Source organism: Phoxinus phoxinus (assembly GCF_949152265.1).
Source record: "Phoxinus phoxinus genome assembly, chromosome: 11".
NCBI classification, from domain to species: domain Eukaryota; kingdom Metazoa; phylum Chordata; class Actinopteri; order Cypriniformes; family Leuciscidae; genus Phoxinus; species Phoxinus phoxinus.
In genome coordinates this window covers 28737181-28764042 of record NC_136886.1, presented here as the reverse complement: position 1 = coordinate 28764042, position 26862 = coordinate 28737181, and the positions used below count along the sequence as shown (strand labels likewise).

At 39.0% G+C, this 26862-nt stretch overlaps 3 protein-coding genes across 8 annotated transcripts in view; all 3 read right to left on the bottom strand.

The window, feature by feature from the left end:
* Positions 1 to 3607, bottom strand: part of dnah9l (dynein, axonemal, heavy polypeptide 9 like) — a 45584-nt gene extending 41977 nt beyond the window's left edge. The window contains exons 1-5 of the mRNA XM_079629508.1: positions 3414 to 3607; positions 3048 to 3294; positions 1754 to 1897; positions 606 to 790; positions 320 to 515 (exon numbers count right to left, since the gene is read on the bottom strand). Coding sequence (XP_079485634.1) covers positions 320 to 515; positions 606 to 790; positions 1754 to 1897; positions 3048 to 3293 — 771 coding nt within the window. The 5' untranslated portion in view covers position 3294; positions 3414 to 3607. The remainder of the gene's footprint in view (positions 1 to 319; positions 516 to 605; positions 791 to 1753; positions 1898 to 3047; positions 3295 to 3413) is intronic.
* Positions 3608 to 6563: 2956 nt separating this feature from the next.
* sp3b (Sp3b transcription factor) lies at positions 6564 to 19889 on the bottom strand. 5 transcript variants are annotated; one of them, XM_079628042.1, is made up of 8 exons: positions 19846 to 19889; positions 17864 to 17993; positions 14140 to 14260; positions 12230 to 12327; positions 7993 to 9151; positions 7452 to 7632; positions 7162 to 7358; positions 6564 to 6983 (listed from the first exon to the last, which is right to left on the bottom strand). In XM_079628042.1, the coding sequence occupies exons 1-8, from the start codon at positions 19872 to 19874 to the stop codon at positions 6706 to 6708; spliced, it is 2193 nt and encodes a 730-aa protein (XP_079484168.1). In that variant the 5' UTR covers positions 19875 to 19889; the 3' UTR covers positions 6564 to 6705. The 5 variants fall into 5 exon arrangements, with proteins under 5 accessions (XP_079484168.1, XP_079484166.1, XP_079484167.1 ...); XM_079628040.1 differs by lacking the exon at positions 19846 to 19889 and adding an exon at positions 18638 to 19044; XM_079628041.1 differs by lacking the exon at positions 19846 to 19889 and having other exon boundaries at positions 17864 to 18247.
* A 307-nt stretch (positions 19890 to 20196) lies between these two features.
* ola1 (Obg-like ATPase 1) lies at positions 20197 to 26771 on the bottom strand. Of its 2 annotated transcripts, none has more exons than XM_079628054.1 (11): positions 26627 to 26771; positions 25892 to 25992; positions 25078 to 25221; positions 24848 to 24975; positions 24460 to 24635; positions 24264 to 24344; positions 23496 to 23593; positions 21348 to 21488; positions 21065 to 21161; positions 20867 to 20989; positions 20197 to 20788 (listed from the first exon to the last, which is right to left on the bottom strand). In XM_079628054.1, exons 2-11 carry the CDS (start codon positions 25990 to 25992, stop codon positions 20687 to 20689), a joined length of 1191 nt encoding a protein of 396 aa, XP_079484180.1. In that variant the 5' UTR covers positions 26627 to 26771; the 3' UTR covers positions 20197 to 20686. The 2 variants fall into 2 exon arrangements, with proteins under 2 accessions (XP_079484180.1, XP_079484179.1); XM_079628053.1 differs by having other exon boundaries at positions 26080 to 26716.
* Positions 26772 to 26862: the final 91 nt, after the last annotated feature.

Genomic DNA, 26862 nt, shown 5'->3' with positions numbered 1-26862 from the left:
TTGAACACCGACCATTCATCTCCAATTTTAATATATTAATAGTTTCTGCACCACTATAGCATCATCAAACAGGTTTCCTGGTAACATGCAATATATTCTACAATGACAACGGTAAAAAAAAGTATCAGTAGATTTCCTAGAAGACAACAAAACAAAACAAATCTTTAAATAAAGTTTGTCTCAGTGAGATGGGCTGAAATAACGAATGAAAAATATTTTTGTCCTGTTAGCACTATAATGAAAGGTCTTAAATGCTAAACCCTGACGTCAGCACATTTATGTATAAAAGTATACACACGGAAAGCGACTTCATTTCCACCTGTTTCTGGATTCCTAATAAGTTTTCTTTCTGTTTAGTCCAGAAACTGAGCTCCACTGTGGGGCCTGGATGGTCCCCCTGGTGCAGGAGCTTAGACGAGTCCCGCTGCAGCACAGAGCCCATCAGTCCACACCACTGGATCACCATGGTCTCAATGGAGTACAATAACGCCCTGTCAATCAGACAGAAATCCGATCTACACAGACACACAAATGTTACATGACATCACAAACTTGGTAAATGTTTGAAAAAGACGATTGAATGATTGCCAGGCACACGCTCACACCTGAGCTGGTGCTCATCTTTTCTCTCCACACACAGCGGCAGGGGCAGGAGAGTTCGTCCTTGTGCTCGCCCTCTCAGTGTGACTGCTTCACTGCACAGATGCTCAAGGTGCCTGCAAATGTCCTGACCGACCACCCGGGGCCAGGCGGACTGATTCAGGGGACTCCCCAGCACTGAGACGAACACCTACACAAACATACACTCACTGACTGTAGATTGTTTCATTCACTCCTGCTCTCAGAGCCAATAAGAGTTACGATTTCCATTAAACTTTTGCATAGGATGGCCTACCTCTAATCAGTGTTGTTAACTAAAACTAAAACTATTAGGAATGCACCGATATGAAAATTTGGTCCGATGCGATAACCGATAATTCTTCCTATTTCAAAGCCGATTACCGAATATATTGGCCGACAAATCTAAATCTAAATTTATATAATTTTTGTACAAAAAATACAAAAAGTGTCCCAGCTGAAGGAAATAATGCATTATTTATCTGGGCAAGATATCGGGCAAATTTTTTTTTATTGGGTCGATAACAATAACTTTAAAAATGAACATATATTGGCTGACACCGATATGGTGGATGATATATTGTGCACTATTAAAATGTATTTTGTTAAGTGAAATAAAGCTGAAATAAAATATAAATATTAGATGAAAAACAAATAAAAAACCTAAATGAAAATGAGAAATAACCAGTTGAAGTACTACATTTATAAAATTGACATAAAAATACATATTATTTAAAATAAACAGACACATTTAGAAAAAAAATACAAAGCATATAACATACTTTTAATGAAAAATATTCATAGTCTATAATACTATTTAAATAAAACAAAAATTACACAGCCTCCAATCCAAGTAGTATTGCCTAAGAGTCACAAAGTCACAGCAACTACAAAGCAGACATTTAGCAAACAGTTCAATACTAAGTTAAGTTTAAACAAACGTCTAAAGAAAGTCTCATTCTAAAGTGCTACATTATTTCATCCTGTCAGAGTAAACTGATAATATATATAAATGTATATACCTTTTTAAATAGATAACCGAGTGAATTCTATATAATATAATTGAAATATTAAAAATGAATAATTTTCCATTCTATTGTAAAAGGCGCAACAGGACTGAAAGATGTCTGGTTACCTGAGAGATGAGCACAGGAGCGTGGTCCATGGGTTGTGCTGCAACCTCTCCAAGCCAGAGCTGGGTTCTGAAGGTGGTTTTGGAGATGACACCCTTCTTTTTTTTAAGAACACACAAAAGCTTGGTCCTCCAGGGAGAGGAGCTCTTTGGGGAGGAAAAGACGGGCGTAGTGCTTTCAGAAGCGAAAGCACTCGAAACAAGTGATGACTTATTTCGAATACCAAAAGCCAATCAGTGCATTGAACATGGGAGACACTTCCAGTAGAAATGCTACATGGCATTCTAACACAGCAAGGCAGACTGGGAATTTTCTGTTAGTCCCAACATTTAAGATGAGTGCGTATGAGTGTATTTGATATAGAGCAGGGCACCACCTAACTTGGGGCTAGTTGTAACACTTTTTTGAAATACTTCCACACATGCTAGCATGACGAAACTTAGTGTATTTACAAGTTTCCATATCAACACTATATAGAGAATTTTTTTTTGCCAAAAAATTTTTTTTTTGTGGAAGATATCACTGAACATTTATTTAACCATAGCAAAAGTAAATATGTATATACATAAATAAAGTACTTATGTTAAAAAAAATGTATCTCTGTTTTTTGTGTTTATTTAAAATTAGACAAATCTGATATTATTTTAACCTCCAATCTGTTATTTAACAGTTGAGATAGTTCTTTAATACTTTCCTAACTAACAGAAGACACTAGCAGGGTTTAAATCCCAGCTGCGCAGGTGGAGGACGTTGTAACACTGCGTTGATGTGCCACTATCAGAACTATGCTATTCTGTGATGTTAGCGATATAATTCACATTAACATCTTTTATAAATTCTATTGAGAGACAAAAAAAAGAGGTTATAAAGGCTGAGAATCAATGTTCAGAAATGATTAATTATTATTATGTTTTGTGTTTTCCAGTGTCAAACTCAAAAATGTGTTTATTTCTAATTATTAAAAAATGCCATTGTTTTATATGAAAAAGTTAATAATTGTATTTTATTGACTTGTATATTTTTTTGATTAGATCAGATAACATTTTAAACTATCATATGGTCATGTTACAAAGTGCCCCTTACATGCCACCTATGGGGCATTTTGTCACATTTCACTTCCATTCTTTCGGGGTAAATAAATAAATAAATTAAAAAGAGTACCGGTACACTGTATTAATGAAACAAAACCACACATTTGTATTAGCCGTAGGAAAAAATAAATACTCTGAACACTAGGTTTACACAAACTGAGAAAGTCAAAGAGTGTTATGTTGTGCCCCGCTCTCCCCTACTCACCTGTTCATCTCCTGTATGAAGAGTTCCTCCTGGTCCCACAAACAAAATGAGATACTCTCGCCAGCCCTGGTCCAGGAAGTCAAGCAGAGCCCTCTGATTCTCCTCCAATCCAATAAAACGGTTCCATTTGTCTGTTTTGAGACGTAGAACGGTGAAGGCCTGTTCCCTCATGAAGTCCACTCTCTCATCAGATATGGCGCTTATCTTCACCTGGTCCATAGGAACACGTACACCGGCCTCAGCCATACTGAGACACAAAAAAGAAAAGAGGGGAACTACCCATGTCTAAAAGTTCAGGGTAAATTGTCAAATTGTTTAAATCTACCAACCTAAGACTTTATAATATCTTGGTAGCCTATCTCTTACCTTTCTGAGTCTGATCCAGCTGTTTTTATATCATCAGTATATTTCCATCACAAAAATGGATGATGTCCCACACACTGGGTCGTCCTTTGCCTTCTTCTCCAGTGGGGGAGAGAAACTGAACTCCTCCTGTCCTGTAGAGCCAGGCCACTATGGTAACAGGGTGAATGGCGTTTGTGTATCTGTACCCCCGTTGTGTGAGAGAAGCACACACCTGGTACTAATGAAACCCGAGTGCGCATTGGAAAAGCCAGCAAGGGTATCAGGTGTATGTTTGCATAAACACACTGTATAACCTGACATCCAGCTGGATCATTTGAGCTGATCTGATGCACCACCATTCATAATACACATGTTTTTTTAAACGGATTCATAGTTCTGAAGCACATTCAGTAGAGAAATAAGCTAACAGCAACTTAAATCTACAGCATCCTGTGGCGCTCAGACTCACACCTTTAAAATGAAACGCTGTCACTGACTAGAAGTAGAACACTGGCCTCTACTGACGCCAAAGTTTAAATGTCCGCAAAAGTGTTCTAAGAAGAACTGAAGTTTTAGTCCATGGCAGCTATCCATATGTGGACATAGCATAGGCCTACTACTAATAACAACATAAGCAGAGGTCAAATTGTAAAAACAAATGGTGTTGTGGAAGTTCTCTTCTTTTTTTAAAACGTCAAAAATGCGCTTGAACCGTTCTCTTTGTCATTTTGAACAGCGCGGAAAATTAAGAAAGCTTGCTTGACCCAGAGTACTCGAGTCAGTGATCGAGACAGACCTGACTGCAGCCTGCAGATAGGGGCGGGGCGGCACATATCTACTCTGATTGGTTCAAACGTCTTTCTTAGACATACATGATAAAAAATGAAATGTGTTCGTAGTTGGTGTAGGAAGGAGCTGTATTATGTAATTTTAAAAAAAATGGAAAAGCTGCAGTTTCACAAATCCTTCATTATAATGCACAGAAAAAAAAAAAAAACGTTAAGCCGTCTAACTTGCAATGTGCCTGAAATTATTGTTTTGCTATAGTCTTTATACGCACGAACAACGACCCCACAACATTTTCCAAAAATGATTGAATTGGTTTATTATCCATAGCAGGAGGGTCAGGTCTTCAGGTTGAGGAATGAATGGTGAATTAAAGTATTTATGATATTTTGATTATTTCAAATAAATTAAAATGATGAATCAGTATTGTTATTGTAACATGACAAGACACAGTTAAATAGTTGCAGAAGGTGTTATTGGTCATGCAGTGCAGTAGTATGATAACGAAGTGACTACAAGGCTAAAGTGTGCCATGCTGGTGCTATTCATAGGTGCTATTATATATTTCTGTGTGTGTGTATATGAAGCATATATATATGAAGTATATATCAGACTTTTTGCTACACTTTATTTCAGAAAAACAACCTGTTCTTCGTCATTTAAAAGTGACCAGCGCGTTTTTATTTCAGTGCTGTTGTTGTGGTTATTTCATCAAACAGTTTCGTAAATTCATCACCATTAAGTTAAAATTTTACGCACGAATTTTAGACAAAGTGATGTTGTCTGTTTCAGGTGCGGCCAAAATTAGACTGGAAAACATCACAGTTTGTATTTTGACAAATGTTTTGCTCAAGTTGTATCGGAAAATCTCAGTCTATTAAATCGAGATCCCGTTTCGTGACCGAATCTTTTAAAACAACTGATTCACATTAAATTACATTGGATGGTTAATTTGTGAATTTTTCTTATTCTAGAAGATTATTTAAACAACTCATAACGAGTTAACTTGACAAAACACCTGAAATTGTCAAATTCTCAGATTAAATGTGCTATTTCAACCTATTTGAGCTCTATCTGTATTATTTGCGTGGCATTAAACACCCTGCCTGGGCTTTACCTCTTGAGGGGCCCTTCATCCACCAGAATGATCTACATTCACTCAATCTTTTTAATCACAAAGCCCAAGTTATCTTAAGGCACACACTTACAAATATTTTAAACTGCTGTATGCTACAACGATGTTCAAGTCAGTAAATAACGGTAAAAAGTTTTAGGTATCAAACTGATCCCGTTATCCGTCCCAGAAATGTAATATTACTGATATTACTTGTGGGACATTCACGAGACTGGAAACGTAAGATCAAGTTGGGCACAATGCATTGTGGGATACAGTATACCCAGCTGTGTTCTCCGTTGTATAATTCATATTTTGGTGTACCGAATATCCAGGTGCATTCTGTAATGTGCACTGTACACAAGTATACATACATTATGAAGTACAGACATTCAGTTAATTCTCATTCAATACATACATACCAACACCAAAAATTTGAAGCATTTACAAACTTAGTTATGAAGAGTCATAGGAAGGTTTTTGACTTTAATTGTTTTCCATTTGAAAAAAAAAAAAGTTGTACAAAAGTAACATCAAATTTTACACGTTTAAAAAGTAATCAGAACGAGGAGTCTTTGATACAACAGAATCAGTATTAGACTACATTAATTGTGGCTATAAACAGCTTGGGGCTGAAGAAAACAAAAAAAAGAAAGAAATGGAAGATACATTATGAATGTTACAGGAATAATCTGGAGAGCAATAAGAACAACGATACAAGAAAAAGAACGTTTATTACACGATTGTTTGACTCTGCCACCTGATGTCTTGTTCGAGTTGCATGTGGGCAGCAGAACGATGAAACCAGAAGATCCTCGAACAAGATCCAGAGGACACGTGACCGAGAGCGCAAAGACCACTAACATGACATCAAATAAAAATGAAAGCAAAGAGTGAAGACACATTTTGGACGAAGGCCAGCCGAGAGGGAGGAGGATAAAATGGACAGATCATGAGTAAGTCTCCCTCACAGCAGACTGTGTCCTTCTCCTGCTGTCATTCTCACAGAACAGTCTCACTGTAATCACTCACACATATCCGGGCTTCCCGTGTACCATAATTACACAATCACACTCTCTCAAATGATCGTCCCCTGAACATATACATGAGAAAAAGTAAAAACACATGCAACTCCAGCATTTTATACTACAGATTATGATACAAAATAAGGCATTTCTGTGTATGTATTTGTGTATGAGCATGAGTTCATAATGAGCATGTGTCAGTGGAAACTGCAACCACATTTAATGTCATTTTTTGCCTTGTTTGTACAAAAGACTGCTATTGAACATAAATGGATAAGTCATTTTTAAAATATATATATTTATAATATATATATATATATATTTATCATATATATATAAAAATTGATAGTGAAAAGCAGACGAGCTGTGAAAGTGGGCGTGATTTTGGTCACTCCATGACCTCACTGGCAGACACAGTGACCAACTGGAGGGGGAGGTCGGAGTTTGAAAGGAGGTCCTGGGTGCCAGCCTGTTGCAAATTGGTGAGGATTAGAGTGGCTCCACCCCCGGTGATGATGGTGTCCGAGGGGGCGGCAGCTTCTATCTGACCTGCCCCAGTGTTGGAGTTTAGCCCTTTTTTGTTCTGGTGAGTTTTAATGTGTTTGGCCAAATGGTCGCTGCGCATGAAACGTTTCGAGCACTCTGGACACACAAACTTCTTTTCTCCTGAAAAACAAAAATAAAACTGTAAAGCCATGTCTGATATCAACGGGGAACCTCTAGAACTACTACTCAGTCTATTAACCTGAAGAAGCAAGCAAAACTTATTGGGTCAATATAATGGGTCCAAAGAAAACATATGATGTATTTTCAGACCCTGCAGTCTCTTCCAGTGTGCCCATACCTGTGTGTGTTCTGCGGTGACGCTGGAGTTCGTCGCTGCGGGTGAATCTCTTGCCACAGTAACTCCACGAGCAAATGAAGGGTCTCTCTCCTGAGTGCCAGCGTAAGTGAGCTCGGAGGTGAGACGTCTTACCGTACACCTTACCACACCCGGGGATATGACAAATGTGTTGTTTCTTCTTTCCCATACTTGAACCTCTGAAAAGTGTTGTAAAAAATTTAATTTCAATTTACACAACCAATGAATTTGGCTGTTAAAACAGAACTTGCGCTATTTGACATGTACATTACCTTCCTCCAGCCTCTTTGCAGTTGGGGCAAGTGCAGGCTACTCTACGTAGTCTTTTTCCCTCTTGGCCTGTCCCCTCCATATCCTCCTCAACTAACCGCACCCGCAGATGCGACAAATCATTGGTGTTCAGGGTGGAATTCGGCCAATCATCTGACTCTGGCTCCTCTTTAATTTGAATATCTGCAAAAACAGAGAGGGTGAATCTTTTAAAACAGACTCAAGACAATCAAGAACCTCCCAAAAATAAAACAACTGGGGAGGTACACAATTTTTGAAAAAAGTAGTCAAGACTAACTTAATTACTTAAATTTATTTAATTCATTCATGGTTCCCACACCTTTGACCAATGAATTTCCATTACTTTTCTAGTCATTCATTGTTACTGAATACTGAATTCAGAAAGATTCATAAATGCACAAAATTGTACTTGCAAAAATCTATTTCAGTGAAAAATGACATTTTTAAAGATAAGCGTATTTTATTTTTATACATAAAAAAATTTATCAAAAAAATCTATTCAGTATGTGTATTCCTGCATACCTGTGTGGCACTCCGTGTTCTCATCTTGCTGGTACTGGCCAACTGTGACTGTCTGAAGGTTGGGGATGTGCCCCACTCCGCCAGTCTGCCCAAGAGAGAGGGTCTGCACTGGTGCAAGGGTAATTTGGGAGGATGAGACCCCACCAGCAGACGGCAGCTGAAGATTCTGCAGGTTCTGAACTCCTTGAACCTGGAAGGTCTGCCACTGGATTTGGCCGGTCGGAGAGACAGTTTGAGCTTGGATCAGAAACGTTCCAGCATTCAAAAGCTGCACGCTTTGTAGTGTCTGTGCTGCTCCATCCGCTGTCTGCGCTGATAAGAGCTGCACCACCTGTTCGCCGCCAGACGTATGGTTATGCTGGATGTAAGACGGATCTTGCTGCCCGGCTGATACCGCGGTGGCTTGGGTTAGAACTCCAGTCCCGTCTATCGTCTCAGGAAGCGATGTCGTCGTGGAAGAGGTGGTGGTTGGCACAAAGGCATTAGCGTTAGCGTCATTGGCGTTAAGTGGCTCTGTGCATTTGCCGCTTTCACCCTGGTTATCACTTGTTGAGGTGGTGGGACCGGTCATGATGAGCTGGCCATCTGCAGTAATGCTCGTCGCTATGGTCTGAGCACCAGCCAATCCCAGAGACTCGAGATCCATGTTACTTAAGCTATTTATCGGCACCAATGTGATGTTGCCTGGCAACCCCATCGGCACAACCTGGCCCTGCGCGCCAAACCCTGAGCCGGCCAATGAGACAGTGGGTATCTGCTGCACATGCCCACCTTGACTCAGTAGGCCATGGAGGTCATTAGCATTGGTGGCGATGCCTTGCGTTCCATCCGGAAGGATAGTAATGTCAGTGCCAAGGGTGCTTCCATCTGTGGATGCTGCATAGCTTAGTGACGCCCCATCCGTCCCCTGCAGCTGAGGGATGACCTGGTACTGCACCCCATTAGCACTGGTGCCATCTACCCCAGCAGTCACAAAAACAGACTGAGTCTGCCCTGCCATAGTCTGTAGTGGCACCACATATTGCCCGTTGCTGCCCAGAAGTCCTCCGCTGGGTACCTGCACTACTGATGGCTCATCTTTCACTGAGCTCACAGGCGTTAGAACCTCCCAGCGATCAGAGGAGCCCGTTAACTGGATGGTTGTGAGGTCTGTGGTCTGCTGGGGAGTGGAGATAATACTATTAAATTAGCACTAATAATTCATGATGAATTTGACCATACACACAGACATTTCACAACTTTTAGTCTAAAGGTCCATTCACACCAATGGACAACAACGTTTCATTTATAATAAATGTGTGCTGCAGTTGCCTGCCACTTTAAATGCTTGATCTCATTAAGTCAAATGGATTCTAATTGGCTGTCAATGTTTTCATTCACCATTCTGAAAATTATTCCAATGATATCATTCCTCTGTGTCATTATTGTTATAGCTGTGGAGTGGACTTCACTATTCACATTAAATTAGAGTGATTATTAAAGCTTTATAGATATGGTTATCGTCCTTGGTGTTACTGGGTCTAAGCAAAAATAAATATATGGAAATAAAAGTGTGTGGGAAAAAATCCATTAAAGTAATAAGCCTTAACTATAATCCCCCATGTTATAAAGATGTTTATGCTGAAAATCCAATAGTATCAGACCTCAGTGAGAATAAAGTTAGTTTTCAAATAATAAATTTAGCTTGAAAAGGAACAACATTTGACATTAAACATAGTACTTAAACTTGCAATGAAATGCAAGTGGGCGACAGATCTTTTCTTCTGTATTGTAACGTACATCCAAGTGTAATGGATTATGAAAAAAAATTATTTAGGGCAGGAACTGTCCATCAGTTCTTGATTGGATTTTAACTCTCAGGCCCTGTTCACAGCTAGTATTAAGATGTGTTTTGGTCAATCGGATCACAAGTGGATGACGCTAAACACACGTGTAAACGGGGTCTAAAGCGTTTTGAGCACATCCACTTTCCACCACTTCTAGAGGTAGACGAAAACGCATTTGACCGGATTGCTTTTGTGGTGTAGAGGCTTGTGGTCGAACGCATTCGAACAGCCACAAAAGACTGCCTACTGATTTAAGGCATGCATTATGGAAAGTGCACTAGCCAGACGGGATTTAAACATTGTCGGCGGAAGACCCAAGTTTGGTTTGAAGATTAAAAAAACGTACCAAGCAGAATGTTCTCTTACCATTTCTGATTTCAAACTTGCAGCTATCAGAGCAAACAGTAAAGCAGCTGCTGTTTTTTCGTTGTCTACGGTTGCATTCATATGTAAATTGCTTGAGATTATTTCATCTATTAGATTGAAAGATCTGAAAAAGCCCATACATTTACCCACCTCAAAGAAATTGCAACAGAAGTGGTTGAAAGTGGAAAATTTAACAGATTAATAAACAAGGGAGACCCATTCCCAATTACACCTGGTCTACTTGCGATCAACCGATGGACCAAAACACATCTTAATACCAAGTGTAAACAGGGCCTGAGATGGGCGTTGATCTCAAATAGAGGTAAGATGAACGAGATTGTAGGGGTGGGGTTTATGCAGACTAAATGATTTGAGAAGTCCTGCATAAGTCACTAGGGAGAAATCTAATGTTTTCCCTGCAAGCTCTGTTTATGACATTTTAATTAAACATTATGAAGACAAAACATAAAAACAAAAACAAACATGCACAGCTTAAAGGATAATTCCGGTATTTAACACCTTGAGTCTATATTGTAGTTTGTTTTGGACGAACAAGAGTGGTGGACAACATTTTTTTGACAATGGTTCCTCTCTCGAGTTTTTGACTATAAAAGAATTGGCCATTGACCCATTTAACATTGGAGTCAATGGCCATGTCCGAAAATGTCATTAAAACAACCTTTAACATTAGTTTTCAAAACTGTGCAACTCACCGAGTGATTAGTGATGTTAGTTGATGTTCCAGAAACAAAAAGTGTTGCGAAATACAGTTTCTGTCGTGTTTTATTCATCATTTTGTAAAATCCCATTGAATTCTGTTGAAGTTAATATAAATGCGCTACCGGAAACGGAAAGGGGGCTGTTTACATTTGGTCGATGTAATCTTTTTGCTCGCTTCCGTTTCTCATAAGGCTAGCTTTTTAGGGACTTTACCGCAGTTTTTGACCGCACAAATTCTAACCATATTGAAAGACGTGACCACTGACCAGTGCAATATGAAGTTGAACTCGACTGTGACCGTGAGTGTCCCGCGAGACAAACATCGGTTATCGCCATCAAGTGGTCGGGAGTGTGCTAACCATAGACGACATATATAATATCTATGGTGCTACGCTTCAGATTCAAATATTGAGCGGAAGTTACACGGTTGTGAAGTGTCTGAAAAAATAGTTCCACTATAGCAAAATAAACGGATTGGAATCATATATTGCGACGATATATTGTTTATAATAATCAACGAACACCACTAACCACTTGGTGAGTTTAACAGTTTTGTAAACGAACATTATTGGCTGTTTTAATGACATTTTCGGACATGGCCATTGACTCCAATGTTAAATGGGTCCATGGCCAATTCTATTATAGTCAAAAACTCGAGAGAGGAACCATTGTCAAAAAAAATTTGTCCACCACTCTTGTTCATCCAAAACAAACTACAATATAGACTCAAGGTGTTAAATACCGGAATTATCCTTTAATTGTTCACAGTAAGAGCTATAACATGCTTTTAAATCATTTTCATTTCATGCTGCCTTTGATGTTTGAGGTTGTCATTCGGGGATTTTGGTTCGTTGTCTGTTTAATAACAAACAATAACGTCTTTCAACGGCCGTGCATCTATCATAAAAGGCAAATAACTGATCTAATATATTTTATAAGACAAGTACACATAACAAAAGGTGACAAAGATCCCTGTTTGCCAGGTCTGTGCACGCAGCCGCTCCAGGGGGAATGGTGGAGCTGTGGAAGATATGTGACAGCCTGGGTAGGGGTGGAGGCTTTTCCCGGTGGAGGGGTCCTCCCCTATCGTGGGGGTGACCCGGGATCACCGCAGGTAAAGCGGGCAAGGCGACGGTGGCGAGTCTGTCCGACCCACAATGGGCGGGTTTAAATGGGTAAGAAAGTGGGTGGCCGTACAAAGCGAAGGCTCACAGGAAGTGTTCGACTTATCCCCTATATTTAAAACGTGTGAACTTCACCAAAACACCACAACACCCCGCAAGACAGCGCCGGGGAAGCGAGAAACCAACAGGGGAATTGCATACCTGGTCCTGGGCGCCGCTGGCTGGCTGCAGAAAGTCGCTCTGACTGCTGTCCACGTCCAAGGCAGCCATTTCCTGCTGTTTCGCTGGCTGTTCTGGGGCTACGGAGACACAGCGAGAGAAGGAAAAAAAACTCAAAACAAATTCATGCTCAACGAACTCCCACCTCGAAAAGGCGGAGATTAGCCGCCAAACCGCCTGGAATTTAAACGAATCAGGAGGTTCTTTCTGCTTTCCCGTTGCCCGAGCAACAGTCTTTTCAAATGTTTACTTTGTTAAAGTGAGGCTAGCTGGCTAACGGTTAGCGTCGCTGCTGAGAAAGATTAAACACTGAGCTAGCTCGCTTGGCTAATGGCTCTCCAAACTCACCGGCGGTGCTGTGCTTCGATCGGGCTAAGTGTTACGTACCAGTCATAGCGTGAAAAGGTAAAAAATCGGAGGTTTATCTGTTCATTTAAACTCCCAACATGATTGTTTTAATCAAAGGCGGGCTGTGATCGGAGATTCGGGTCGATTTTTTTTCTTATTTTTGATTGACGGTGCGGGAAACACAAAAGGTGGGGCTTCGGAAGATTACCAGTGAAATTTGCGTCACGTAAACGGAAGACCCGCCTTTCTTCTACGACGTGATTGGCTGCGTGATTCGACCCTCTGGACAACGAATGGTCAAAGCTTTACGTCTGTCAATTTCACGGCACGAGCGTTTCCTGTTTGTTGTGCGCTTCGCAGATGCGGAGAGTCTCTTTGGAAATATAGCTGGAATTGTTCACGTATGGCAGGAAGTTAGTTGCAACTCTGGTGGCCATTACACTGAAAGCGCTACTGTAGACGTATTGTGAAACATTCAGAACAGTTTGCACAATACCACAAAACATTGGTTTGCGTTCACATTAAAACGAAATGTTATATTGTGACATTTGCTATATGTAAACTTAACTAGTTTAGTTTTCTACCATAGCGTGCCTAAGTTTACGTGTCAGTTTACCCACCTGGGTAAACAATGCTTTGCGGAAACAGCTGTGACTCCGGATGTCAGGACCCAACTCTACCATAATCTTCAACCGCCTCACGCTGCTCATCTCTCACTAATCGTGCACGTATAACATGTCATTTTGATATGAAGTATATATATATATATATATATATATATATATATATATATATATATATATATATATATATATATATATACACACACACTTTTCCTTACAATCCGGGAATACATTTTGGGGAATTTCTTTTCAAAAATGTTGTCCCCTGGATGCCCCGTCCAGCAAGAACAACATACTAAAGTTTCCAGTTTAGTTCACATCCAATAAATAAACATAACAACCCAGTATAAAGAGCAAACATTTATTAATGTAATAGACTGTTATAAAAATATGACACCCATATTTCTAAAACCTCTTTTACTATAAAGTTTGCACTATAAATTATGTCACTATTAATAATTAGAATAGATAGATAATATTAGATAAGAGATCAATAAAATATGCTAATTCGAAAATAAATAAAAAATATTGTTATTAGTAAGAATTAAAATGTTACTAGAAACTAAAGTATTACAATAGTATGTCATTAATAGACACTAATAAAACTGGCATAGTTGCAAGTCAGCAACAAACAGATCATAAATCTATAGAGGACCACAGCACAGAGAATTGCATAAAGTAACAATTATTGTTACCAATAACAAGAATAAATAGAAGATTTAAAACAATAGCCACTTGTTTGAGGCATTAATGTTAAAACTGATTGCCATAGGCTTCTAACAAGTCTCTGTATTCCAGTAGCATCCAGATCTCTCTAATCTACCTATGACACATCACAATAAGGGTGAACAAATCACCAATGTCAGTATATCTAAACTAAAGGCTAATAAAAAGATAGAGGTAGAAAACTGTAAAACACACGTTCACTCTTTAGTTCGAGTTTCCAGCATGTGTCCTGCTTCACGTCATGGAGGGTTTGGCATTGAACATCTTTGGTGCTGGGCTCCTCCGTCTGGCATCCCATTTCACGACATGTCGTGGGCTGCCAGTATAGAGATAGATTAATTTCAACATGCATACCCATAGCATAAGACAAACAAAGTACCGCTATTATATATATAGAGAGAGAGAGAGTGTGTGTGTGTGTGTGTGTGTGTGTGTGGCCATTAAGGCACACTTTGCTCTTTGTTTCACTCTCAGTGTGAATTGGCCATATACCATAAGTTAAAACAGTATCGAAACCTTTCACAATTGTGTTTTGTGAGCTCTTGATACAATAATAGCTTAGCTTAATGTATATTTAAATCATTTAAATATACATACACAGTATCATAGCGTATATAACATGTATATGGTGTAGAAGCCTATTTGAGTTGATATTTGGCTTCGGGAACACCCCAAATCTACTCCAATAAAAAAATTCTGGAGGATGACTATGGAAGTAAAATAATGACAAATGTTTTTGAAATAAAAAAGCCTGTTGAATTGCACTACTTGAAAAAAATATGTATTGCATTAACCATGCTTGCATTTTAATGCATTGTATTTTTAGGGCTTGCATTTTTATGGGCTGAAATTCAACATGGTTGTATATTTAAGCTGTGAATATTTCAATTCAAAACATTTCAAACACATTTTCATTCATAAAAATTCAATAATCCATTTTCACCTTTCATATTTCACTTCCAAAATATTCAAACTGTTTAAAAATACAACCTATAATATTCAACAGGCAATTTTCGGTCCACTTTATTTCGCTTTACAAATTCGCTTCCACAAATTCAGTGGTTCAAATTCGACAGTAAATTCAACATTGACATCCAGGAACTGCAGGAAAAGCAGTAGATTACCGAGCATACTCTCCATCTGCTGTTAATCGATCTCACCAGCAGGGAGTGCAAGCGCGTGTTGTTGACGAAGACCAGAGCAACAGTTAGAGCAAACCATTCATTCATTCAAACACTGATTTATAGAAATGTAGGTGTATTTGTGATTATTTTGAGGGCTGCTTTTATGTTTAATTCAGTGTCTTCACGGTCCCTGTAGCCTACATGCATCTCTCTAACGTTATACCGTGAACGAGATTATAATGTTATTCCCCCGATGCTGATGTTATGTTACATTTGAGGTAGACATATTTCTCTTGGTTGTTCAACTTTAGTTGCCTTAACTTTATATCGCGGTGATGTGCTGCGCAGGTTTCCCTCAATAATTCAGGCTTGCTGGACATATAAAACGCTTAACGTATCTTAATGGACTAATACAGTGATATTATAAAAGACCAAACTCGCACCTTATTGAGAAGGCTGTACTATATGGCTACAGGCAAGCAGATGGACTCAGAATATGAACTTAACACACAAAGTTTCACGCGTTTCCCAGTGATATACTGGCTATAAAGTTCGCTTGACATTGGACATTCGCACATTTAGGGACCGTCTCTAAAGTGACATACGACATTCCGTTTCTAACTTCAATAGCATTGGAAGAGAATGACTTGCAGTCATAAAAACAACTGTAAGTGTTCATGTAGGTGTCAGACGTGATGCACACCTTTTACATTTTTTATATTTATTCATAAATAGAAGTTTGCTATTGAAGTTAGAAACGTGTGTAGCCTAATGTCGTATGCAACTTTAGAGACGGTCCCTAAATGTGCGAATGTCCAACGTCAAGCCAACTTTATAACCAAATATAACTGGGAAACGCTTAGCGTGAAACTTTGCTTGCACGTTAAGTTTATATTCTGAGTCTGCTTGCCTGTAGCCATAGTACAGCCTTCTCAATAAGGTGCGAGTTTGATCTTTTATATCACTGTAGTTAAGCTACGTTAAGCGTTTAATATGTCCAGCAATCCTGAATTATTGAGGGAAATCCTAATACTGCAACACATCGCCGCGATATAAAGTTAAGGCAACTAAACAACCAAGAGAAATATAAGTCTACCTCAAATGTAACATTTGTTCTGTACATTTGTTTGTTCTCGTTCACGGTAGAGAAAGATGCATGTAGACTACACAGGGACCGTGAAGACCTGAATTAAACATAAAAACAGCCCTCATAATAATCACAAATACACTTACATTTCTATAAATCAGTGTTTGAATGAATGAATGGTTTGCTCTAACTGTTGCTCTGGTCTTCGTCAACAACACGCGCTTGCACTCCCTGCTGGTGAGATCGATTAACAGCAGATGGAGAGTATGCTCGGTAATCTACTGCTTTTCCTGCAGTTCCTGGATGTCAATGTTGAATTTACTGTCGAATTTGAACCACTGAATTTGTGGAAGCGAATTTGTAAAGCGAAATAAAGTGGACCGAAAATTGCCTGTTGAATATTATAGGTTGTATTTTTAAACAGTTTGAATATTTTGGAAGTGAAATATGAAAGGTGAAAATGGATTATTGAATTTTTATGAATGAAAATGTGTTTGAAATGTTTTGAATTGAAATATTCACAGCTTAAATATACAACCATGTTGAATTTCAGCCCATAAAAATGCAAGCCCTAAAAATACAATGCATTAAAATGCAAGCATGGTTAATGCAATACATATTTTTTTCAAGTAGTGCAATTCAACAGGCTTTTTTATTTCAAAAACATTTGTCATTATTTTACTTCCATAGATGACCCACCCAACCATGTGCTAAAGGGCACGTGTAAACCTATTGTTTTTTTATTTGGATAAAATATTAATAATAGATATGGAAGCTTGTTTCAGCCACAAAATAAAAAAAGGTAATTGCGATTTTTCTCTCACACAATTCTGACTTTATAACACGCATCTGTGACTTTATATCACACAATTCTGTCTTAATAACTTGCAATTGTTTAATAATAATCAGAATTGTGAGATAGTCAAAATTGCACGAAGAAGTCACAATTGCAAGATGTAAACTTGCAATTGTAAAAAAAGTCACAATTATAATTTTAATTGTTTTATTACGTGGCTTCCATAAAAAGACCAATCTATTAATATAATATTCCATACATTATCAGAGCTTGGTAGACAGATAATTATTATATTTTTTAGACATTATTAGATAGATCATTAATTCATATTAAAAATATATATTTTTAGATTGGTATTAAGATTATAAATGTTTTTTTTATTAGAATATTATTAAGATTGCAACGTTATTTGATTCAGACTGAACAAAATCCCTCGTTGGTTTTAAAAGAAAAAGTGCCACAGTCTCCTTTAATAATTATTGAATTATAGTCTTCGATCTTTTGCAACAACAACAACAAAAAAGACATATGTAACGTATCGATATTCACATGCTCTAATGATCTTCTTGTATGTCTAACTATTACAGAATTAGCTGTCTACAATAATTACACAAATTAAAGGGTAATGAAACCAGCTGCTTCAGCACCAGTTTTGAAAAATGCTATATAAAAAAGTGGGCATGGTAAGCTTCAACAACAACGGCTTCTGTATTTATTAATTTCGTTCTCATTGAGTCAAAATTATTCAGTTGTACCCAAATGCATGCTGCAATTTATCATTACGTGGTTTTGTAAGCTCACCGTAAATGACACATGTGACAGCTAGCTATATGATGTGCAACACACAGCTCTGGTCAAATCTGTAGTAGTTTATGTTTTAAGACAAAACTCTTGTGGTTAAATTATACATACCGCCTTTGGATGAATGGTATAATCCTCGGGACTTGGTACCGCATCCTTGACTAGACGCAAATTCCCTTCAAGAGCAAGGCCGAAGTCCACCTTTCTCCAATTCTCGTAGCTCTCCCGGGGGAAATGCTTGCTACACACAAACAATTTTGATGCGTCAGTAGTTGATGGCCAGCCAACCGCCCGCAGCCAGAGTTTAGACCTGACAGCATCGCGGGGAAAGCCATGCAACCACCGCGAACTCTTACACCACGGAAACAAACACCTGCGACCCATGAACTCCTCCCTCAACTATGTCATCTTACAGTTTGACATGATGAATCTCATAAGAAATAATTATAATTATTATAGAATAATTATGAGACACTGACGCGTCATCGAAGTACTATAATGATTCGATAATGATTTATCACGTCACATCCTTTGACGTCGACACGATGTGGATTTTAGGCTGACTTCACGTGCTATCGGAATGATCGTACATACTATATTCCTAGTTAAAAAAAATAAACATCAACTCCCTCTCAAGTCAACACTTGAATGCGATGAGGTCGTGCAACTTCAGAAGTGGGAGATATCCGATAGCACGTGAAAGCGACATTAAAGCTAACTTACCAACTGAATATTACTTTCTAGCCCCTCCCATTCCGAGGGCGTTTTAACTCATACGGTGGCCGGAAAAGTATCCTAGATATTCGTTCTATCGTTATGCACAACCATGCTATAGTTAGCCAAGCAACTATAAAACTTTGAATTTACACAAATAGTCTGAAATACCTGTCGAGAAGAAAACAGGCAACTTCGGCGTCCCTTTTAAAATCCTTGCTCCTCATGAGCTCTTTCCATCTTCGAAAAGCCACTCCAATATTGACTTTGGTCTTGTTGATTAGCCTGTCGCGTTGTCGTTTTAATTCTGTCTTTCGCTTCCTTGGCGACTCTGTTACATGTCTTCGAGAATAGGCGTGATCCTCCATCCTCAACATGGTTTCAAATCTGCCAGCAGTCGCGAGTAATCTCCCCCTCGCATTCGTCACGGTGCCACTGATTGTAAAAGCGCGAAAGGCGAAGCTTGAATTTCCAGGCATGTCCCTATTTGTATTTTCAAGATGGAGGCGCAACATGGCTGCCGCCATTCGAGCGACTCGCTCGTATGTATTCTGAATGGCAGATTCTACTCTTACGAGACTACTTGATTAGTTGCTGGAAGTAATTACACATGAATGAACACATATAATTTTGAAAGAATGTGTTTTTTTGTTAAGAATCAACTTTAAGAAAATTGACAGTGTAGCTTTAAACCTAGAGGACGAAAATAGCGTGGGAAACTCAAAATTAAATCGTTTTCTCCAACAATAAAACGCTAACACCGTCTTCTATGGTGTACAATACAAACACACCCATTCATTTTTTTTACAGAAATATATATAAACTATAGTTTTATGACTCATTAAACATTTTTGGAAGTGTCAGTCTGTCATTACTCTGTGTCCAAATGTTGAATGTTTAAAAAAGTATTGTCTACAGATCACGCCTGAGCAAGATTAGTGTGTCACTAATGATAACAGGCTTACAGAACAATGCATTATGATTGGCTTTGATTAAGCGTTTAATGGTGCACTAAGCGATTTCCGAGAAACATTGTTGAAAACTCCCAAACAAAAACACCAAGCCCGCCCTACCCAACAGAAACACGTCTCCTCTCATTGCTCTGCCACCAGGATAACGAACACGCTCTGCAACAGGCAACCATAACAGCTAGCGCACCAGACTGTCCCGTTACTATAGCTAATTTTACAACATCATCATCTTGGTTCTAAGAAATGTTACTCGCGTATCAAGCAGAAAATAAAGCAACCTCAGCGTCCGTTTTTAGGTCTCCTCGCTCTTAAAAGTCTCTCCAGCGCTGGAAAGCTTTTCCAATATTAACGCGGGTTCTAGCTCTTGCCTGTTCGTAAAATTTATTTTTACAATTATATTCCACTGACCTCTTCCTTGTTGGTAATATCTCAGCCATCACTCTTTCTACAAACGTCCCGCTTGCTCATCTCTCTCCTCCCCCATCATGAGCGTATATGCCCCGCCCCCTATTGCTGATTGGCTACAAGTGTTGTGGCGATCTGTCTGATCCAAGTGGTGACCACTGCAGAGCCAAATGACGTCCAGCTCCGCCTCTCTTGAAGTCTTGGGTTGAGCTTGACCTAGTCCAGCTCCGCCACTGTGGATCTAATGGGTGGAGGGATAGAGTTATGGCTAGGGTTTTGGTTGGACCTTTTAGCTCCACCCATTACACCTAGAGAGGGGGAGCTAGACTTTAAGCTCGCTCCACCCATGGCTCTGCAGTGAGAAGCCTCTCGTCCCATCCACTTTGCGCACGCACACAATTCGTTTGGTGGTTGATTTTTAACAGCACAAAAATCAAGCACCACATAAATGCTAAAAATTGCATTATTCAACTAATTTTTTCCTCCCAAATGGTTTCTGCATTGCTAATATATTTGCTTATGCAAGTTTTCTTGTTTCACAGCAGCTTACTACTATAAAACCCATCTGCACATACACAATCAATATTAATGTGTGAGACGATTAGGAAAGTACCTTGAACAGAAAACACTTTGGTCTGAGGAAGTGTTTTATTAGAATAAACTGCTGTGTGACATGCAGCTTTTGTAAGCAGACCAGCCTTTAGGTTTATTTCAGCCATCAGCCAAAATAATAAAATAAAAAATAAACCACTAAGGTGTGATTGTGTTTTAAATGTTCCAAAGCCATAAATGAAGAGCAGGTGCCACAGATGGTACGTTCCAACCAACTGGCATAATGATGACTTCACTTCTTCTTGGGCTGATTAGGTGTGTTGAATTTGAAGAAGATGATGTCACCATCTTCCACAACGTAGTTCCGTCCCAGTTGTCTGTATTTCCCCGCAGACTGCAAGAATTCGACACATTATCAGTTTTCAACCTTTAACAATCCATGCTATTTTCTATTATCTGTTTAAGATCTTACTTTAGCAGCGTTTTCACTGCCTTCCTCTTTAAAGTCTGTAAATTTCATGACTTCAGCCATAATGAAGCCTTTCTCAAAGTCTGTGTGGATCTTTCCAGCTGCTTGCGGGGCCTTGGTGCCTTTCTGTAAGGTGTTTCAGAGGTGCATCAGAAATATATCCCATGTAAAAATGTCTCTGTGAACATGTGCTTTGCTTACCCTGATGGTCCATGCACGGACTTCGTCAGGTCCTGCTGTGAAGAAGTACTCCAGCTGCAAGGCCGCATACCCAGTCTTGATGATCTTAGTCAGAATACTGAAACGAAAAAAATATTACATTCACAACATCAAAAACTTAAAGTGAAGAATTATGATATCACTGAGAATAACCATGACCAAAAATATGATTGACTTCAGAGCATAAGTTTAGTACTGTTGAAAATGCTATATGCATGTGAAAAAATATCAAGTTTCTTAAATTGAGCAAAGAGCAAATCCTAACCTCTGCGTTTTGTTTTCCTCACAATATTTCTGTTTCTCTTCATCAGTCATATCCTGATAATTGCACTCAAATCCCCCACTGAACGGGATGACCAGCGCACCTGGGTCATGAGCATCAACCCACTCCTTGATCTTCACCAACCTACAATAGAAAAGATAGCAAATGTTTTACATCAGGGCTCCCAATCTCAAATTGCCTGGGGACGAAAGCCAGTTCTCCATCGGGGACCAGCTAAACTGTTGCAGCACAAATGTTTTAACAACCATGAATTTGGACCCTAGCATACTGCTCTACAAGTGTACTGGAGTAATGACACCGTATTATTAGACAATCATATTCGCAATTCAAGATCAAGCAGGAAGCAGTGCAGGAAAAGTTCATCCAAAAATGAAAATTTAGTCATCATTTTCTCACCTTGTCATTCCAATCCTGTATGACTTTCTTCTGTGGAGCACAAAACATATTTTGAAGATGTTGGTAACCAAACAGTTTTTGTTCCCTTTGACTTCCACTGTATTTTTATGGAAGTCAAATGGAACCAAACCTGTTTAGTTCACAACATTCTTCTTTTGTGTTTCACAGAAGACTGAAAGTCATACAAGTTTGGAACGACATGAGAGTAAACGATGACAGAATTTTTATATTTTGGTGGACTATCCTTATAAGAGACAAGACACATCACTATCAGGCTTTGATGTAACAGGCAATTATTTAAAGATATACAGAACCCAAGATATTTGTAAATCATTTTCACCTCAGTTGGATAAACAAAATAGCTTGAGTAGCTGTGCAGTGTCAAAACTAGAAACAGGTAGTTTTGTACCTAGAACCTAGTACAGGTTCTTCTTTTTTAGAAGGTGAATTTAAGGATAAACTATTAAAGGTGCAGTAAGCAAATTTCTGAGAAACGCTCTTGAAAGTGGATCGTTCCATGCAGCACAACACACTTGTAGTCAGCAATAGGGGGCATATACACGCGTGATTACGGATGGGTACAGCGCCGCCGTTCATCACGCGCTGTGCGTAGGGCACCAAGAGCTGAGGGGGCACCAAAAAAATAGCCTAATGAAAAATCAATAATTATAATGCCAATTAGGGCTGTCACTTTTTATTCGATATTCGAATATGCATTCGAACATGACGTGAAATAACCGTAATCGAACTTCAAATAAACTATTCGGTTTTTAAAGTGCCATGCCTAGCGCATTTTTTACAGTCTATGATAAGACCGTTTGCTTTTTATTTTAAAAAAGCGTGTTATTTTGAAAGCGTGTTACAGGCTGCTATGTTATAGTCAGATATGACGGCGCGCTGCAACACGCATCACCGCAGATGATCTATTCATCAAGCGCCAAGCCAATGAATGTGCAAACTATCGCAAATCAAAGTGAAAGTAAGTCGCAGACGCTTTAACACACAATAATAATAATCTTCATTAAAAGTAAAGAAACGAAATGATCTTACCAGGGCTGCCGCTCTCTCTTATTGCAGTCTTTGATGTTAGCTGATGATCAATAAAATGCAGCTCATATGTTGCTTTCGGTGACATTAAATCTGCATATAGCGCGGGAATATATTCGAATACATAGGCTGGTATTTGATATCCGTTCGAATTTGATTTTTCTCAAAAGTGACACCCCTAATGCCAATATTATTTCAGTATAGAAATGCAGACATCCCAAGTCTCCCGGAAGTTCCGGAAGTCTCCCACATATTGATAGCGGCTCACTGATGCCCGCGAATTAGTTAAAATCTCCGGAATGTAGAGCGAGCGTGCCCGCGAGAGAGAGAGAGAGATTAAAAAGAAGGCAAGAGCTTTGGGACCTGTGTTAATATTATAAAAGCTTTCCAGCATGGGAGAGACCCAAGTGGATAGGCTTGAAAACGTATGCAGGTCGCGTTACACGTGAGTAGCAATGGTTTTGCATAACTTTGGCTATGATAAAGAGACCATTGCATGTTCAAGCATTTTGTGGGTGGAACAATGAAGGTGTGTTTGTTAGAATTTGTTTACTGCACCTTTGCAGAAAAAGGATTGGCACGCTGGCCAGTAGTTTGAGACCTGTTTCACAATGGTCCAAATGATGTGTAATACCAGCACAGAAAGGATTCACTAACAGAAGATAATCAGCTAACATGTCATCTCACCATTTATTCTTTTTCCTGATGTAATCTTTCTCTGAGAGGTTTACCAAGTAGATCATTGGCTTGGATGTCAGGAACAGATACTTATTCAAGACCTCAATCTGAAAAACAACAACAAAAAACAGTTAGTTTAAACAAAACTTAATCTGAGCAAGTTCAGGCAGAGTATAGAGTGCGGCAGGTATGATATATTTTTGTAGGCCTAGAAGGCAATATCACCCTTGATCCCTCTATAAAAAGCCAATAGGATTTTTCCATTGCAGAAAATAAGTTGTGTGACAAACAAAAGTTTATGATTCTTTAACGTTAAAATAATTTTAGGGCCTTAATACAAATCGCCAGAAGTGTTTAAAAGAAAGGCAATAAACTACACCATATAACGTCATCACCACTAAGCTTCCAACAACTCTTTAAATCTTTATTTAAAATGTACAAGTTGGAAAGCTAAAGTTGAAATAGATTGCAAGAGCATAGTATAAACATAAGTGGACTAGTGAGTACATGAGTTTTCCTGTTAGTGATATCCACGACAATCTTTGTAGTCCCATTTAGCCACTTGGCATGAAACAGAAGCTGCAATAGTTTTTTCCTCCCTATTGTGATGCATTACTTGAGCGAAACGGCTTCTTGAACAGGAAAAACATGTAGGGCAGGAATTTTGCCCAGTAAACACGTCATCGGAGAAGAGATGCCGCTGCATTTCCAGGTTTTAGGACTCATTCCTGCATCTCTATTTTAGATTTAAAATAATGACAAAAAAAAGATTTTAACCTCTTTGTCGTTCCATTCAAGGTAATAACGGACATGTTTCTTTTCATCAATCACCCAGGACTTTATTTTACACATGATGTCCTGCAAACAAAGAAAAAAAAATGTCAGTGCATGTCTCTGCAGGCTTTGTTAAACTAGGAAGCAGGTTTTATTTCTGCAGTGATCAGATGCATACTGGGATCTATAGTTCACTCACATATTCAGGTTTGAGTTTTTTGTCTCCACCCCTGACAGAGGTTTTCTCCAGCTTATCTATGATAGGCCCAATCATCTCTTCATCCTTCATCCTCAGCTCCTCATGAATGATCTCAATATCCCTAACTGGGTCAACACACCCCTCAACATGGATAATATCTTCATCCTCAAAAGCTCCTATAAACAAACAGTTACATATACATATCATCAGGTTTTTTGTTTTGATTGTTTTTCATCTCTGATATCAACATGTTTAGGTTATCTGACACATATTGTTGAATTATGTCTCTCACTCACACAGTTTCACAATTATTTGCAACTACATGGTAACTTACAAATAAAGGATTTCATAAAATACAGTTTGAAGGTTGAAATGGCAATCTACTCACGTGTCATGTGAAAAATGGAATCACAGGCACTGATGTGGGAGAGGAAGGCGTTACCCAAACCCTGGCCTGCGTGGGCCCCTTTTACTAAGCCAGCAATATCCACCACATTCAGAAATGCTGGAACCTTACTGGAGGGAAAGGGAAAAGAGAAATTAAGATCATGTGACTGATGTCTAGGAGCAGAAGGTGCTGATAATTGTATTATGCAGATGCAGGCATGCAGTGAGCACCTGACTGGTTTATGGTACTGGCAGAGGAAGTCATAGCGCTCATCTGGAATGGGCACACGGCTCTCGTTTGGGTCGATGGTGCAAAAGGGAAAATTCTCAGCCGCTGCCTGACTCTTTGTCAGAACATTGAAGAACGTCGACTTTCTGAAACACAAACAAATTAACTGAGATAAAGGACAAGGACATGGATCACTGACATTTTGCTATGCATTACAAATGAACAAGTATTTGCTATATATACACAGAGACCAAAGCTGCGTCCAAAAACACACTGTCTAGTATGTACTACATTTGGTTTAAAACGTACTTCTCATAATATGTTCTATTATGAAATGAATGAAATCTGGATGTAGAACATCTGCCATGTTGTCACTGTCACATGACTGCATTGCGTCACTGCCATTCACAACTCCTCTCCCATGGCTTCATGGGACTGAATCTCACCGGAAGTAGTAGGTCATCCAGGTACTTTTTGCCATACTATGTATTCGGACATACTACCCTTTTGGCGTACTGTTTGTCGCATCCTATATAGTATGAAAGTAGGCATATTCGGACACAGTGCCAATTTGTTTCCATTCAAAAACCATGGCAGGTTTATGTAATTTTCATAATGGACCAGGATTATGAGTCACCATCCTAATAATTTCACACAATATAGCAGGTTAACATCAAGCACAAATTTTTAAATAAACAAAAAACAACTGTGCAACATTCACACTTGATCAGTCTGACACTTTTCCTCCAGCAATGTCATACTAGAGATATAGCACACATGCATAAAGCCAAAATGCCAGCTGGAAGAGACACATACCCTACATTTGGTAACCCAACAATTCCAATTTTCAAGGAAGTCCCGAAACGTCCAATCAGGGGTTGTGGTTTTGGTCCATCACCACCCTTCTTTGGAGGCATCTGTGGAGAAAAACAATCATACACACTTTCACTTTAATGCATTACATAATGAACTGAGAAACACAACCTGTCACGCAGCTACCACACCTTTTTAGGAGCCATGGTAAAATATTATCAGTACTTTCTTGCAATATTACGAATGGAGTATGTTTCGCATAATTAAAAAGCAGTAGAAGCCACGCAACGTGTAACTTCTTCGCCTGGCTAACTGCAGAAACTAGTTGCCTTTTCACGACAGTGAAACTGATGGCAGCAGCTTCCCAAAATAGCCCCAGCATTGAGTGTAAACTGACCGGCCTGATTCACTGTAAGAGAGGCTAAATATATACCACTCCCTGGACCCGAGAAGACATATATCATATCACTGTTTATAAATCCCTGCATCACAGCTAAGTGACAGCCGGGTTTGTAGAGGTAGGGGTTCTTCATCGCTCGCTAGGAAACCAAGAGACACACATGTGCATCCACAGCATCAATAGCGTTACCCCTATCCCCAATTCATTACTATGTGTAGCAAGTTAGCATGCCGGTCATACGAAGGGGACAACATGCAATGAAAACAGACAATTTGAACAAAAAATACCACGTTTTAGCGATCTATATATAAATATGATAAAGCCTGCGCTTATATCACCTTGATATCACACTATTTATGCAAGCAGATGGGGAATTTTGCTGTGCTCAAATGAACACACGCTGCTCCACACTTCGGCTGACGAAACGCAAAGAATGTGCATACCGGAAGAGTCCTCAATCCTCACATTGTGATTGGTCGAACCCAGTTACGATAATGACGTTAGTGTATGACGTATGCAACATTTTGTTTCATTAAAAACCAAGATTATAGACATTTCATTTACGATGTTGCAC

Excerpts from the sequence above, each read along its gene's own strand:
- ola1 (XM_079628053.1), bottom strand. Across the intron at positions 25,222-25,891 it reads GTTGGGTTACCAAATGTAGG|AAAGTCGACGTTCTTCAATG; the intron begins GTATGTGTCTCT and ends TTTGTGTTTCAG. Across the intron at positions 24,345-24,459 it reads AAAAACTCAAACCTGAATAT|GACATCATGTGTAAAATAAA; the intron begins GTGAGTGAACTA and ends CTTTGTTTGCAG.
- sp3b (XM_079628040.1), bottom strand. The coding sequence starts at position 18,993 with ATGGCGGCAGCCATGTTGCGCCTCCATCTTGAAAATACAAATAGGGAC. Across the intron at positions 12,328-14,139 it reads ACTCGAACTAAAGAGTGAAC|CCCCAGAACAGCCAGCGAAA; the intron begins GTGTGTTTTACA and ends GTGTCTCCGTAG. Across the intron at positions 9,152-12,229 it reads CCAGCGGCGCCCAGGACCAG|CAGACCACAGACCTCACAAC; the intron begins GTATGCAATTCC and ends TCCACTCCCCAG.